This window comes from Anas platyrhynchos, chromosome 3 (genome assembly GCF_047663525.1).
Source record: "Anas platyrhynchos isolate ZD024472 breed Pekin duck chromosome 3, IASCAAS_PekinDuck_T2T, whole genome shotgun sequence".
Lineage (NCBI taxonomy): Eukaryota > Metazoa > Chordata > Aves > Anseriformes > Anatidae > Anas > Anas platyrhynchos.
This window is the reverse complement of record NC_092589.1, coordinates 107,803,687-107,819,460: the sequence shown is the minus strand read 5'-3', so window position 1 is coordinate 107,819,460 and position 15,774 is coordinate 107,803,687. Positions and strand designations below refer to the sequence as shown.

Genomic DNA, 15,774 nt, shown 5'->3' with positions numbered 1-15,774 from the left:
GCTGTTGAAATTTATTGCATGGATGGGAATATTTATATTTTATGTTGCTGAAGGCAGTATTTACATTAGCATGCCAAGGATATGGTTCTGTTCTAATGTGCAAGTTTTGTAAAGCATACCATGGACATGAACCTTTCATGGCTGGAATAGTTAGCACAGATTGACCAAAATGGATATTTTGAGTATTAATTAAATGCTTTACAAGAGGAAGAGCTGATGCAGAAACCTCCATTTGCAGAACGTCCTCTAACTGATTTTAATGTGAGTCTGCTGAGGCTGAGTGAACACATTTTGCAGGACAACATGCATATGTTGCAGAAGCAGCTCAAGCTTGAGAATAGACGAGGTTAGGATCTTGGATTCTTTTTTACAGTTTGTTAGGTTTGCTAGATTTGTACCTTGAAAGTGCTAACTGCAGAATTTCAAATCTTCTTTCTCACTTGGTCTGGAGATGAGCGTTTACATCTCTTTTTTTTTTTTTATCCCCACGGAACTGTCAGGATTTTTTGTTGTTGTGATGTGAAGGGACAAGGGGTAGAATGTGTCTACGTTATCCACCTTTGTTTGTCTTGTGAGAATGCTACTTTGACTTCAGCATGGGGAGCTCTGTTTGCTGTTGTAAGTGAGGTTTGTGAGGGTTGTGTGATGAAAGCATATTATACTGAGAACTCATCTCAATAAATGCTACCTCTGTTAATGCAAGATTATATCTTCTATCAGCATTCTTGAATTAGTGATGATGCATTTTAGCATGCTCCTTCTCCTCATGTATTATAGATAGGTTTGTTATTTTAATAGCAGTACTCAACAGTTATGTAAAATATTACCATTATAAACTTTGGAATTATACACAGCTGATATCTGTGGACACGTGAGGTTATACAAAGGACACAATGTTCTATTGATCACACTACTCACTGCAGATTGAGACTTAAATCACTTTTAAATTTACTTTTTTTTTTTTTTTACATCTGTTGCCTAAATTAATGAATGTTAAAATAAATTATTAACATAGTGTGTGTAAACTAATGTGTTTTGGCTTTTAGGTCTTAATCTAATTAAAGCATGAGTCTAATGCTTGCCATTGTGTGTTGGATATGCTCACAGGATGAAACTACGGTCTCCTCTAGCCAGTCTGCCGATTTGTTGTACTGGACGACAACAAAAACCATGAAGGTGTTATCTAACACAACTATGACTACAAAAGCCATGCTGCATGCTGTCAGTGATGGACAGTGGTGGAAAAGATCACTAACTTATCTTCGACCATTACATGTAAGGGATTGCTCATAAGTCTCAAGATGCTTACACATTCACTGCAATGTTATAGATACACCTGACAACTGAAGAGCTCAAATTGATAAGTTAACTAGAGATGACAAGGGACAGTTTTCAAGCAAATCACGGTGAAAGAATCCATCTAAAGGTGTTTCCTGCTTCTGTTTCCTAATCTGACTTTTATTTATTATTTTTTTCTCGCATAGTGTGAAAGCATAGCTTAAACTTCACAGAACTTCAGAACTTTGGGGAATAAAGCACAGTGAAGTCAACTCTTTGCATACTGTCTATTTATATTCAAAGCTCCAATACTGCTTTTGAGTGTTATTCTCTCTCTCCATCTTAATACTGAACTTGATATAACATCGCTTTATTTAGGACGACTCTTAACCTTGATCCCAGTTGAATTCAGGGATCTTTCCATTTACAGGTGCTACCCTTCTGAATTGCAGTTAAAAACTTTGTAATGAACTTTTTTTTTTGTTGTTACGACACACCTGTACTTGTTTTTCCCAGGGCCAAGAATTTGGAGATGTGTTAAAAAGTGGGCCTGGAGAAAATGTCACTGTGGAAAAGCAAGGCTGTCATCCATTTTATGAATCTTTAATTGCTGATCCATATGTTGCAGAAGTAAGTTTCTATGACAGGATTTTGAATTTTTTTTTTTTTTTTTCTCTCTGTTGAGATCTTCTAGTTAAGTAACAATATGGATTTTATATTGTGTGTTTGACTTGCAAGGATTTGAAATTTTGTGCAATAGTAGGAAAAAAATAATTAAACAGAAATTAAAGCAAATGCAGGAACAGAGGTTTATAACTGTATCTGATGTAAGTGAACTAAACATAACTGTAGACTGTAGTGCTCATGCATCAGTTATCTTATTTTCCTTCTAGTCTGAAAGCAACTATGGCACATACCAGAACAATTCTTTGGAAAGCTTTGCAGAAGTATTGTTGAGAACAGAGAAACTGACAGAGACCAAGAGTGAAGGAAAAAATCTACTCCCAACTACAGAAGGTATGGATATATGTGTATTCACTCCTGTATTTAGTATAGAAACTCTAGGAGAAGCTATAGTTAGGTTTAAAAGTGGAGAAGAGTACGTAATACTTTACTCCTATTTTGGTAAGTAGTCTTGATAGAAGTAGTTGCAGTTTTCAAGAAAAGTATTTCTAAAAGGAGTTGCTCAGTAGGGAATAAAAATCTAAAATCTGAAAGTCGGCTTTAAATAAGTAGAAATTGTTATTTGAGGGCTGACATGCACGTTGTAAAGAGAAAAAATATTGAAGGCTTCCTGTATACTATAAAATAACATAATTAAAAGGAAATTTGTGACTCAGTGTTAATATCCATTTGTTATTTGTTTAGATCCTGTGCCATTTATACAGGAGTTAGTATTACAGGATCATTAGAGTATTTTGATACATAACAGCTCACCTTCAGTTTCTAGAATCAGCAGAACTTTTTCTTTCAAAATTTCTAGATTTAATAGATTATACTTGGTAATTTGTTAACTGAAACAGTTTTACTTTTTAGAAGCAAAACAAAAAAACCTACATTTTTTTTCTTTTTGCTGTCTCCTGCTGGTGTAAGAAATGAAGTATTTAAATATTTACATGCTGTTACTGTCTTTTGAAGAGGTCTGTGTTATATTTTACTCTATGGGAAGTTCTGCCATGAAAAATGAATATATTAAATCACTTGCAAAGTTTCAAGTGAAGCTTGCTGTATAATCCATATCATTTTATTTCAGCTGTTTAGTGTAAAACAGCATATCTGTTTTACAGGTATACAATTCTCTATTTTTAGATGTGTGATGTTTCTACAGATAACTGGTACCCTTTTAATAAAATATGTATTAGAGAAGGTCAGCATCAGCAAGTTTAAATGAGGATGCATTTATTTATATTTTGTACTTTTCAAACTTTGTCAATGCAAAAATAATGTTAAGTCTGTACAGGTGATCTCTTATCTTACATTCTGAGAGCTTGTGATGCCTGTGTCTTAAAGAGGAGGGAGAGGCAAAGAGTAAACACATTCACTACTTTCTTACAGCAAATGATGTTAATTGGGAAATCCTTGGTGATGCTTTCTGCTCTAACTGGAACTGCTTGGTTACAATTCAGTGGGTGCCTTTGAGATCAAAATTTCAGATTTGGGGACTTGAAGAAGAAAAGAAATTTTAGATTCCAAGTTTAGTTTTTGAACTTCTACCTTCCTACCGGAAACTGGACTATTAAACATCAGTTCTATCTCCAAAGGTCTATACAGGAATTTGTGTCAAGGGGAGTGAAGGAAAAAGCTGTTTCAGAAGAGGCATAGGAAAGATGAAATGAACTTGTTCTCTGAAATACATTTTATTTAGAAGAAGGGTTGTCTGTCAGCACGTATCAATAAGAGAACTTCTAAAGAAAAGAACTTCTAAAAAAAATACACATTGTGTATTTTGCCAAATATTCTATTATTATAGTAGTTCATTGCTCCACGCGTTTGAGAAAAGCTGAACACGTTCCCCAGAGGAAGTGTGTGAGATAAAACTCAAGATTAAGTTTGCTGCTGCTTTGTGGACGTAGGATTTGGTATGGTCACAAGTCTTGGACTTTGATCTTCCATATACTTTTAAGTTTAGTGAGATATTATCACATGCTAAATGAACAATGATAACTAGCATCTTTCAACAAAACGTCTGGGTATCAGTAAGTTAGCTCTCACGAAGAAATAATTTTCTTCTCCAGTTTTCTATCCAAGTAGGCTTCTGGCATAAAGTCAAAATGTGCATGGGAAATATTAAATAAATAAATAAATAAAAATAAAACAAAACAAAACTATAAAAACAGAATACATATATATTTATATATTTTTTTTCTAAGGAAATACACCTTATAGAACACTGTTTCATTGCTTGTAACTTCTTGTCCACCCTATTTTGCAGCACTGTAATGTTTAATTACTTTGGCAAACTTCAAAATTGGCATAGGTCTTTGTCCCCATAAGTTTTGTTAAGATGTGCATTGGAACAGAGTGGCATCCTGCTAATATCCATAGTCTGTGATTTTAAACTCAGTGGATTAGTATGTCACTGAATTCCTGCAGGGTTTTGCTTGGAGACATAAAACTGTATGACTTTAGTCTGTGTTCTTACATGTGCGTATGTGTAAGTAGGGGGATATATAAGGATACATGAACCCATACTGGCACACAAGCACAAAGAAAACACGTGTGTTTATGTATTTATATATATATATATATAAGTATATATATAATCCCTTTCTCAGAAGGGATGACAATGGAAGCAGTTCCTACTCTCAAGTAGTATTTTTGCAGCTGGGTTACCTTTGGGTTGAGCTTCATTCAAATACAACAGCGTGCATGAAGTCATTTTGTGGCCTTGTATTGGTGCTATGTTGTTGGTCATGATTGCTATCTGAAAGGTGAAGATAAATGTTAGCTGGACAGTTGTCTTGTTGGGGATTTTAAGTTCAAAGAAAATGTGGAATTTATTGTGTTATTCTTGTGGTTTTGTGGTCAGGAATTTTCCAGAGAAACGGAAAAGAGGTCAGAGCACTGGTTCTTTTCTTCCTCCCATCTTTTTCTGTTTGATTAGGGGTGGTTGTAAGAACATTTAAAGTAGCATAGCTTGTGCTCACAGTACAGAATACCAGTTTTGCAAACTAACTCATAAAGATTTTAATATTAGATATTTCTAGAGTTCTATTATTTTTGCTTGGACAGCATCCAGGTTATTTTGAATGCAGCAGAAACAAGCTGTCAGCAGCAAGAAACTATTGGTAGAAGCTATTTGAAGCATAGTTCCTGATGGACAGGTTTGTATTTGCAGTAACTTTAATGCTGCCATCCTGACGACCTCTGCGATGCCTTGTCACATAGAAATTTGCTTGTTGTGTGTGGCTGAGGGCCAGCACGTAAATCCACTAAGTCAGTCTGGTGGCAAATTAATGATAATCTGAAAATTGTGAGTGATCATTCAAGCCTTTTATAACTTATTCTTTGGAACAAAGAATTCACTGGGAGGTCTGTGTGTGTAAAATAAAAATGCTTCTTGCCAGCACGCACTTAAGAGTAGTTTATGCAATGTGGAAATAAAAGCATTTGAGACTTTCTTAAAATGTGCAAAGAGCTAAGCTGTGGAAAGAGGGGTTCTGCTGCTTGGGAAAAAAAGTCCATGAAAAAATGAAAACAACATTTTTTTTCCCTTGTATATTTAAAATTCCTTAAGCAATTTCTGATCCATGTTTCCTAAGATTTTTGAAGTTGCTTCTGGAATTAATAATTTGCATTCTGTACCCCTAAAACTAAATGTTGAGTGTATCATCAGAACCATTATTTTGTAAGTGTTTGTTGAAGCTTCTGTAATAACCATGGTGACAATTTAGTACAGAAAAATATATAAATGAGAGATCCTGTTATTAACCAACAAATCTCAGGCAGTCACATTGTGCCTGTGCCATGTTGGTTCTCCTATTTGTGTAAAGTAAAATATAATGGTTTCTATTTTTAAACTAAAAAAGCCCTTAGTATAAACTTAGGAAAAGCAGATATTTTTTTTGTCAGTTGTACTGGAAGTATATATTTTTTAGAATCATTCTTTGTGTTCATTTCTACTACGTTCTTGTGCTGAAATTTTTGTTTGCAGTATGTGGCAGGAGCTGGGGAGTTATTGTTTGGAGATGGTTTTGTGTATGTGGGCTTTTCTTTTTTTTCCCCCCTAACTTTTTGTTGAGTTTCAATTGAAATGTAAATATCCTAGAAAAATGCTAGCTAATCTGATTTGAATCACTGTATAAAAGGTTGCTGTTATTTTTCTTCTCTTTTCCTAAAGCCAGAAGTGAAAAGCAGATATAAGAAATACACTATTTAATTTATATTATTTATATTTATTTTAATTGATTAATCTGAATTTATAGAATTCAGTAAAATCACCTGAATTTGCCCATCCTTCCAGGTTTCTTAACTTTCTGCATAATAACTGTTCATTTTCCTCAGCTACTTTCTTTCTAAGCTTAGCTTTAGAATTTATTAAAATAATCATGAACATTCAATTAAGGAAGCTTCTTTTTTCATTATCCGTGTGTTATTTACTAAATGAACTCATTCTAGTTAGTGATACCTTTCCATTGACATAGTTATCCAAACTTTAGATTAACTAACTGTACCAAGTCACTATTTGTAACTTGTCAGTTGGATAATGTATTTTAGGTGTACCTGTCAGTGATTTATTTAGATGATTTCTTAGGGACATTTTACAGTATGCATGATCCAGATCAGCTTGTTTCTCTCTCTAAAGTGTCTGGGAATTCTCTGGCTTATACTTCTTGCTTAGTTTCAATAATCTTACTTAAAAATGTATGCTAGTTGTTGCTCTTTATTTTTTTTTTTTAAGATAAAAGTTTTCAATATAGAATCTTGCTTTCAGTGATAAGTGAATTAGAACTCAGGCTTGAAGAAGAGACATTTTGTGACACTCCTCTGGTTGGTATTTTGTAATGTTCACATCATTATACCACTGCCTCGACTTTACAAGCAATGTGTCTACTTGTTTTGAATCATTTCAGATGATATTTCAGTGGCTTTGTTTAGCATCTGTTACTGCACAGTTGCATTCTTGTTTGGTTAATGCATGGAACACTTTGCCTGGAAGTCAAGGTAAAGCTGTTCTGCAGTTTAATTACATATTATCTGTTTCTGGATTGCGCTGATTAGTGTTTAATTAAGTATGTATAGGGTGCTTCAAGCTAGTGTCTAATAAAATAAAGTTAAACTGAAAACATTTAATTTGCTAACTGTCAAGGCTGGATGGGTCAGTAATCAAACCTTTATTTCTTTTCCGTGTATGTTGCAGTTCTGCTACAACTGGCAAGCGATGCTTTACCAAATGATATGGCCTTGTCTCTTGCCTATCTGCTTGCACTGCCACAGGTATGTTGATAGTGATTTTATATATACATATATATATATATGTATATATATATATACGTATATATACATTTAATATGCTTTTACCAGAAAATTTTATTCTGGATTTCAGAATTTCATAAGAAAATGTATTTTCTGTAGGGCTTTAAAATTTGTCTTTGAGATCAATTAAATATAAATAAAAAGGTTTGGGCTGATGCGTTTAAAGGTAGCTCTAAACAAATGCTTGATTTATGAGTGTGGTACTGGTGAAATAACACATTTGATAGAAGTTAGACTGCCTGACTGACAATTCCAGCATAGCTAAGAAATGCAGGTAATACCTTTATTGTGTAGAAGAAAGAAAGACTTAGTTTGGAGTTCATTTTGGTGAAGTGTGCAAAGGGAGGAAAACATCACAATACAGAATTATCTTTGTTTGTGGGGGGAGAGGAAGTTAGTGACTTATTTCTGTGCCAAAAAAACATAGTCAGAATTATTTCTAAGTCACAGCAAGAAGCTTTTAGAAAGTTTGTGCACTTAACATTGTATGCTTGCTAATTCTTTCATCTAAATTAATGCTCTCTTTCTCCTAGGTGGTAGATGCCAACAAATGCTTTGAAAAGCAATTGCATTCTGCGTTATCTCTCCAGCTGGCAAGTTATTACTACAGCCTGCAGATCTATGCTCGTTTGGCACCATGTTTCAAGGACAAGTGCCACCCTCTCTACAGGGTTAGTACTTTTTCTTTTTAAAACCATATTCATTAATGTGCAGCATTAAAGCTATTCTAAATAGCCAGTACATGAGTTAAGCCTGTTAAGGAGCTGATCTGCCTTACACTGTGAACAGCCTGCTAAGTTATGCATAATTATTCTTGCACAGTGCTGTAAACAGGCAAGTACTTGAAATTTTCTGGAAGAGTATATTGTGTGTTCTTGAAGCACAATATCAAGTGTCATTTATAGGTAGTAGCACTAGCCATCTTCAAAGTAGCTTATAAACTGAGCAATAATGTGTATAGCCTATTCTGTCATCTTGCAGTACTGATAAAGGACTTCCTAGGATGAGTCAAGTGTCCATTTAAGCAAGAACAGGGCTGTTCAAAAGTTTTCCATGCCCTTTCTTGATGTTTATTGTTACGTATTTTAGTTCATATGTGATGTTTATAAAATTCATCCTTGTTCATTGATGAAATTGTTCATTTCCTGTGATAACTGTCTCTCTTTGTTGTTTTTGAAATGGCACAGCTCTGCTTCTTACTCATCGCCTGTGATTAAGGGAGTTTAGTGATAAACCTGAACTAAATATGAGAGGTAACATGTTTGGTAAAAACCCAGGTTTCTTAGTAGGAATTAGAATTGGTGCAAAAGTCAGGCTAATGTAAACTCTTTTTTGCCATTCCAAGATTGTATTCACAGAATTCACTCTCAGGATGCAGACATTTGCATCCTGATATCCTGTTTAGAAACTAAACTAAAAACTTAGCCCAGAGCTGAAATTTGTGGCACTAGCAAAATATGTTGGTTAGAGGAATTTGTTCATGTTTAAATAGCTTTCTTTTGAGCCTGCTGCTAGGCACCTTTGAGAGGAAAAAAAAAAAAAAAAAAGTATGTATTTTTGTTATCTTAGCTTTTGTCTTACAAGCAAAGATGGACAGTTTTATTTTATGAAAGAAGCTATGAAGCCTTTTTAAAGAAAATGTCCTCATTTTGAAAGAACAAGGACAGATGTTAAAACGTAAGCTATTTCTACTCCAGTTGTCATTTAATAAACAAAATCATATCAATAACACCATGTAATTTACCACTTACCAGTATGATCTTCAGCTAAATCTATTATTCCGTCTTGCTGAAATATTGTATGTGATTGGATTCTAAGCATGGATAAACAGTAGATTCTAAGTAGTTTGCTAAAACGATTAAATAAAAAAAAAAAAAAGAGATTGTCCTTGAGTACTCAGTAAGAAAAGAACATAGGAGAAGATGTTTATTGTTACCAATGCAAAAGTATCCAGTGTGGGACAGTTGCTGAAGTTGAAAAGAAATAGTAACTGATACTTTTTTTCCAGCCACATAGGCACAAAGGAAGAAAAAAAAATAAATTTTCCACAAAACAGACATTTGTTTAAAGGAGCTGGTAATAAAGAATGGTTCAGCTTACAAGTTGTTTTCCTCAATGTTACCGAATGCTATAGGAATAGATATGCTCTTGCCTTTTATATTTGTTTTTCCTTTAAAACTAAGGACATAGGAGGAGGACGAGGATTGTTTCTAAACTTTGTGGTACAAACTTTCATGAAGATGATAAACTCAATTATTTATGTTATTCCATTGTAGATTGTCGCCCAGCACATGCAGCTGGTATCTTGAATTACCTTTATTTTCTGTTTCTCAAAACAGGAATGTGTCCTTAAGTCCTTTAACTATGTAATTCTTAGCTATGGGCTCTTCTTACTCTAACTGAGTAGGCTTGGTGGGTGAAGAAATATAATCAGTCTCTTTTCTCCCCCATTCTAAGTCTTTACATATACAGTAAAGATCTGAATTTGGCACTTGAGCCACATGCTGAGAAGGCAGAGCTTCAAGATCATAGAGCGCATACTTCTGTATAACAGAATCTGAAAGATTCCTCTAGTCTACTGAATCTAGTATCCTAACAACCTTAGGTAAATTTGTAGGAGGTTATACAGAAGCATGGAGATACCTACACTTCCTATGTCTGCTTTAAAGTAACATTTTGTCTTTCAAAACCATACATGGGTATCTCCATAATAATAGGAGAAATGTTCTCAGGATGAAAATTGCTAAGTTGTTGCAAGAATTATTAATTAAGAAAACACATTTTGAAGGAATCTGTAGTTCTGCTGGACAAGGGCTTGACTTTTTCTTGAGACCTGAGGTACTGTTAATACCTGCACATCAAAACAGAATCATAGGTTGCCAGAAATTCTCACTATGTTCTTTTGTATTGTTGATGTCCAAAAGAAAATCAGATGGAGAATATCTATTTCTGATGAAATTATTACTCTGTAATAAGGAGAAACAAAAGAATATTGGGTAAAGTACTACTGTATTTTTGTACCCAAGAGAATTAGATTTTGAAGTTTAGTTGTTATTACAATTTAGACATAATAGTCAGAGTTTAGGGCATCTGAGTTTTATTAATTTCTTACCCTGAGGGAGACATTAATAGAGTTCTAGAACTAAATAAAAAAAACTGTTAAGGATCTGTGAAAATCATGCCAGACAGAAAATAAAATACTGAGAAATAGATTGGGTGTGAAAAACATTCTGCTGCTGGTTTAACTGTAGAAACCCTTCTTAATATTCTTTATATCCATTTCCAGCTCTGACTTCAGCATAGTCTTCCTAATTCCAACTCTTCGTCTCTAGGCAAGATTTCTATATTCTTCTTCTATCCTAATGAAAATCTGTTTGTATGAAATTCATCCTCATCTTCATTTTTTATGTTCTTTTTTGCTTTTTTGAGCTTAGCAGTTGGCAACGTGTCACCATGGCTGAGTAATGCTGCTCTTGCACCTGCCTTTTGCATGTGCTTTGTGAAAGTTGTCTCCAAGTTACTGTGTGATTCTAACTTCAATCAGCTCACCTTGGCCAGTTTGGCTTTTTAGAAAACTGACAGGTGACAATTGCATGGGAGGCTACCTTAAAGGCAAAGTCCAACCTCATAAAGTCCAGCATCTTTACCTTGCTGTTTGCCTTCCCTTAAAATCTGAAACTACTGTGTTTTGGTCCCAGCAGCGAAGTCTGATACTGAATATCCGATTCTCCAACTTTTTTCCTTCACCTGTACCTGACATTCCAGAAATCTCCTGTATTGTATTCTTCCTTCTTGCCCTCCCAGCAGGTTTTATTTTCCAGAACAATATTTTCCATGGGAAGCAGGAACCTTGATATTGCAATTCTTTGATGGATTTTGTTAATTTCTTCTCTATCAAGTTGTCTGTAGCCCTTAATTTACTACAATGCTGCTCTTTGTATAATCTCTCTAATCATGACCCATACATTTTTCTCTATCACCTCTTCCATAGAAAAACTCAATGTGTTCAAGCAGCTTTGTCATTACACCATATCCATTGTCATGTTTGTCCTATAGTAGGCCAGCTCTCCTCCAGCCATTGTTCCTTGACTTCTCTCTGGGGTTCTTTCTCCATTCCCTTTGAGATTAATTTCAAACTTTCCTAACTAGGTTAGGTTGGATCTAGCTCACCCCAGTGTCTTTCCTGACAGAATCCACTCCTCCCTGTAGCCAGATGCCTGTTAACCAGCAGTGCTTCTGAGTCTTGATAACCAAAATCTGTTTGTTTGGAAAATGCTGCTTGGTTTTGCATTGTTCTTGCATTATATGTCAAAAGTTTAGTCTCGTATAGACTAAGATATATCATCTAAGAATACAAAGTTTTATTGAGCATTCCTTCCAGCTGCCACTCTGATTTGCCACTCAAAAATTCTTGCTCATGATGAGAGGGGAAGCTGTACAACTGAGCAAGATATTTCCTGGATGATTTTATTTCCGTTAACAGCTTGTCTCCTCATTTGTCCTTTTCGGGTGATGTGGTAAGTGACCAGTATATATATATACAGGCATTTATTTTCTCTAAAAAGGAGTGAGAAGTTTAATTACCCTAAGGTTAATTGTTTTATTATGTTCCTGTCTCCATGCTAATAATTTAATATAGAAGTATTTCTATGGTTTGGGAGAAGAGTGTTTTCCTGACCTTAGCTGGGAGGTTATGCTTTTTCTTGGAGCATCAAGCAACATTTCTGACAAATACTGCTAAACTGCAGAGGAATTCCGCAATTAATATGAGATGAAGAAAAATTATTTTAGCATATTCTTATATATTCTTTTAGCAATTCTTAGATTTTTTTTTTTTACTACCTTACCTGTTATTTTCATTCAATAAAATGCCAGTTGAAATGCACAAAAGGACAGGAGTGAAATTCAATGTGTTGAAGTGGTAACCTCAGTGATTGTAGTGATGCTTTTGATGTAGCCTAGAGTTGATGAAGAAGTTGGGACTTCTAGTTGGGACCACTGTGTTCCACAGTAGCTTGATTTAACCGATTTTTGTGTTACTTTGTGAAAAGTGTGCTTTTATACAATGACAAATGTCCTCTATACACGTAACCTGATTCCCTGATTCCCTTTTCTGTTGCTTACTGCTTAGGTAAGCCTCTATCCAACTTTCCAGAAGAGGCAGAATTAAGTCTGCTTTCACCTCAAATAAATTCCCTGTCTACAAAACAACTTTCCTCTAGTTTTGTTTTTCTGTTTTCCCTCCTTGTTTGTATAATAACCTTTTGTGTACTTTAGTTCCTCTGCTTTTTCTTTTATTTTTCTTTGTTTCTCCTGTCATTGTCAGACTATTGTTTCTGTCTGCTCACATCTTTCTTTGTAGATCTGTGCTCAGGCTCACCACACTGCCCTCATCACCGTGACATCTGTAGTCTTTAAATGCTTTGAGTGGCTGTGACAAATACATCATGTGTGGCTTATTCTGTCTCATCTTCTTTCCCCTAGGGAAAAAACAGCATGTGGAACAATTTTTACGTTGTTGCATACTGATATATGTTTACATACACATTTTTTCATTAATGAAAGCAAGGTCAAAAGGAGTGAGTGTGCTTTGAACTTGGCACTAAATACACAGAGGTTTGTACAGATCTTATGGGAGTTCATTCTGCAGGCTTGACCTAGTCCCCAAGATGATTTAGTCATTTATTTGTATTAGAGCAACCCTAATTATAGATACACTTGCATTAAGTTAGAGAAGCAGAATTCCCATTCACGGTCCTTATTTTAGGTATTATTCTCAGTCTAGGATATTGAAAATACAGACTTATTTTGAACTCTAATAAATATCAAGTAAGAAAGCTATATAGAGGAGGGAGAAAGGCAGATCTTATGAGCTACAAAATGTGCTACTTGTGTTCTATTGGTTCTAATGGCTTAAAACCAAATTACGTGGCACTGTAGTGCAGCTAGAAGGTAAGTCTGCACAGATGAGGTAACATTTCACTGGAAATCAAATGCTAATGAATAATTTCATGTTTGTGTTTAATGATAATAATAATATCCTATCACATTGCTAAATTATGAACTTAACTCAGACATAACATATGCTTTTTTAATCTCAAACTGGATTACTGTACATGAAATTTTACTGGAGCCTATTAACACTGCATGCATTGTTTCATTCCTTCTTAACGGGGCTTTTTTTCCACAAGCTAGCATGATGGTTAAATGGTGGTGCCCTTTATTATTGGCTTAAAACATGCCTTCTTCTATTGCTGTTTTGAGTCCGGATTCAAGACCTTGCCTCCTCTTTGCCCTTCTTTCTGTTCAGTTAGTGATGCTGAAAACTAGAAAACTTGCTTTGGCAATATATCATCTCCTGTTTACTTCGCTGCTTGAATTTTCTGTTTTATGTTCTGCATCAATTTCAAGTTTGTATGCACTTCCTTCTCTTGCTGCTGTTTTTGGCCACTTATCATCTTCTTATATCCTATGCTGCTTGCATGTACACTGTAAGATACTATTACCCATTAATACGTGGGAAGAAAAAATAACTAAGTATCTGTGCATCTATCTCATTTGGCATATGCTCCTATTTCTAAGTCCAGTGTATACCTGATGCTTCTGAAGACAAAAATTGGGAGAGACAAGAGTGTAACTCCTTGAATCTGTGCTGCTCTATTCTTTCTCCCATTGACCTTCCTGCGTATGTGTAGAGTCTGACTGGGAGGAGAGCCAAGGAGAAGGGAGAGCATTGAGGGAAGGCATCATGAGTGAGACTTTAACTGGTAATCTAAGAACTGATCTTGTGTGGGTGTTGTGTTACTCGTTTTCTGTTTTGGTTTTAATACTAAAGTAGCCAAAGCACTGTAATGACATATTGTATGGCATTTGAATAATTCAAAGAACATAGCATCATTAGAAAACTGAAATGTTTATTGTTCATCCTTTCTCCAGATTGTTGATAAGAGATTCTGGATAAAAGTGCTGTCAGAACCTGCCCTTGGAGGATTTGCTGCTAGCACTTCCCTGTCCTGAAAAGTGATCACTAAGCTTTCACCTTTCTTTTCACCAGGTTTCAGTTCTTAAAAAGACCTTTGTTCCAATACCATGACAACTTTTTCTTGACTGGACTTTGGTGGGAAAACTTACCAAGGAATTTTGGAAGGTCTTTATGCTTGTTGTCTACAGGATGTCCTTTACCACTGTGCTTGTTGAGTGCTATCCTCATAGGACTCCAGCAAGTTAATGAGGCAGATTTTTCTTTACAGAGGCCATGCGGACTCTTTCCCACCAAACAGTTTATGCATGTGTTCAGTGGCCTTATTCTTTATTATGGAGTCTGTCTACGAGGGATGGAAATCAGACTCTCTGGTCTGTCATCCCTGTGATGATTCTCTTGAAATCCATTTTTTAGATAGGTCTTGTACTCTGGCACAGTGGTTATAACATGTGTTGATGCACCTAAGCCTGTCATTTAATGTAATTTCATGTTTGTGTTTCTCGAACTCAAGGTGAATGCCATCTGGTCATAGTGGCATGCTAGCTCATTGACTTCCCCTGCTAGGGTTATCCATCCCTGCTCCTTTCACACCTTATCACCAAGTGATGCTGCCAATTCTCTAGCTGTTCTGATGTTGAGCCGCTTTTCAGAACTCATTGCTATCAGCTTAGCCATTCCTTGTAAGATGCTTCACAGGTTTTTTTTGTTTTGTTTTGTTTTTTTTTTAGCCCTTTTAATTACCTCTTTGACCTGTCACATATTGTTAGTTTTTTTTTTTTTTCCTCACTTGTTTGTTTATTCCTTAGTGATTTATCAACAAACACGCTTCTTCTTTCCCCATCTTTCCCCTAGCTCACTAAATGCTACTACATTCAAAGGCTTAAGACTCAAGTAAGCTCTCCTGAACTAGCAGTCCCCATGGAGGCTTTTTAATGTCTTCTGGTATCATCCCTGGAATAGTAAGCCAGCAATTAGTGACATTGCAGTCATAGCGTGACAACTATGTTCCTTTGGTTAAAGTGTGTTTGATATAGATAAGCCAGTGTTTTGCATATCCTCATATTTCTTTGTCTGCCAAGCACAAAACACTACAAAGCATCATTTTATTTCTTCAAGGTAAATTATACTTAAAAAAGAAAAAAGAGATTATAGCAATGTTGCTCATTTTTATTTTGCGAGGACTGTATAAGCTATACTGTTAAATCCCACTTCTGAAAGCAGAGCAAATGTTCTTAAGCCAGCTGTTCAGAAATACTCTTTCAGAACAGAAGATCTTCAAACCTTGAATTTTATGGAAGTTTGAGTTCTAGTTTGCCTGTGTTCCTCTGGAGAGTTACTTACGGATTTTCATGCCAGGGAGTTGGGATAACTTCTGCTTTTTCTCTTGCAAGGGGTTTTGTTCATTTCTGAGAGAGTATAAAGGTGATTGCCAGCTTTTTGAAGCAGTCTTTTTGTAGTCAGTTCACTTTATCTTCTCTTTTACTTTACTCTTCAGATGATGGTATGGTTTTTCAAGTTTGCTTGAAAAATTAGCACTG

The 15,774-nt window shown here is 35.3% G+C and overlaps 1 protein-coding gene across 3 annotated transcripts in view; it reads left to right on the top strand.

Annotated features, from left to right (window-relative positions):
- Positions 1 to 15,774, top strand: part of NBAS (NBAS subunit of NRZ tethering complex) — a 177,912-nt gene that overhangs the window by 78,054 nt on the left and 84,084 nt on the right. For 2 of the 3 annotated variants that reach the window (XM_027455251.3, XM_027455252.3), the window contains exons 36-40: positions 1,108 to 1,275; positions 1,795 to 1,908; positions 2,172 to 2,295; positions 7,139 to 7,215; positions 7,788 to 7,925. In XM_027455251.3, coding sequence (XP_027311052.1) covers positions 1,108 to 1,275; positions 1,795 to 1,908; positions 2,172 to 2,295; positions 7,139 to 7,215; positions 7,788 to 7,925 — 621 coding nt within the window. The remainder of the gene's footprint in view (positions 1 to 1,107; positions 1,276 to 1,794; positions 1,909 to 2,171; positions 2,296 to 7,138; positions 7,216 to 7,787; positions 7,926 to 15,774) is intronic. The other variant, XM_027455253.3, reaches the window with a different exon arrangement.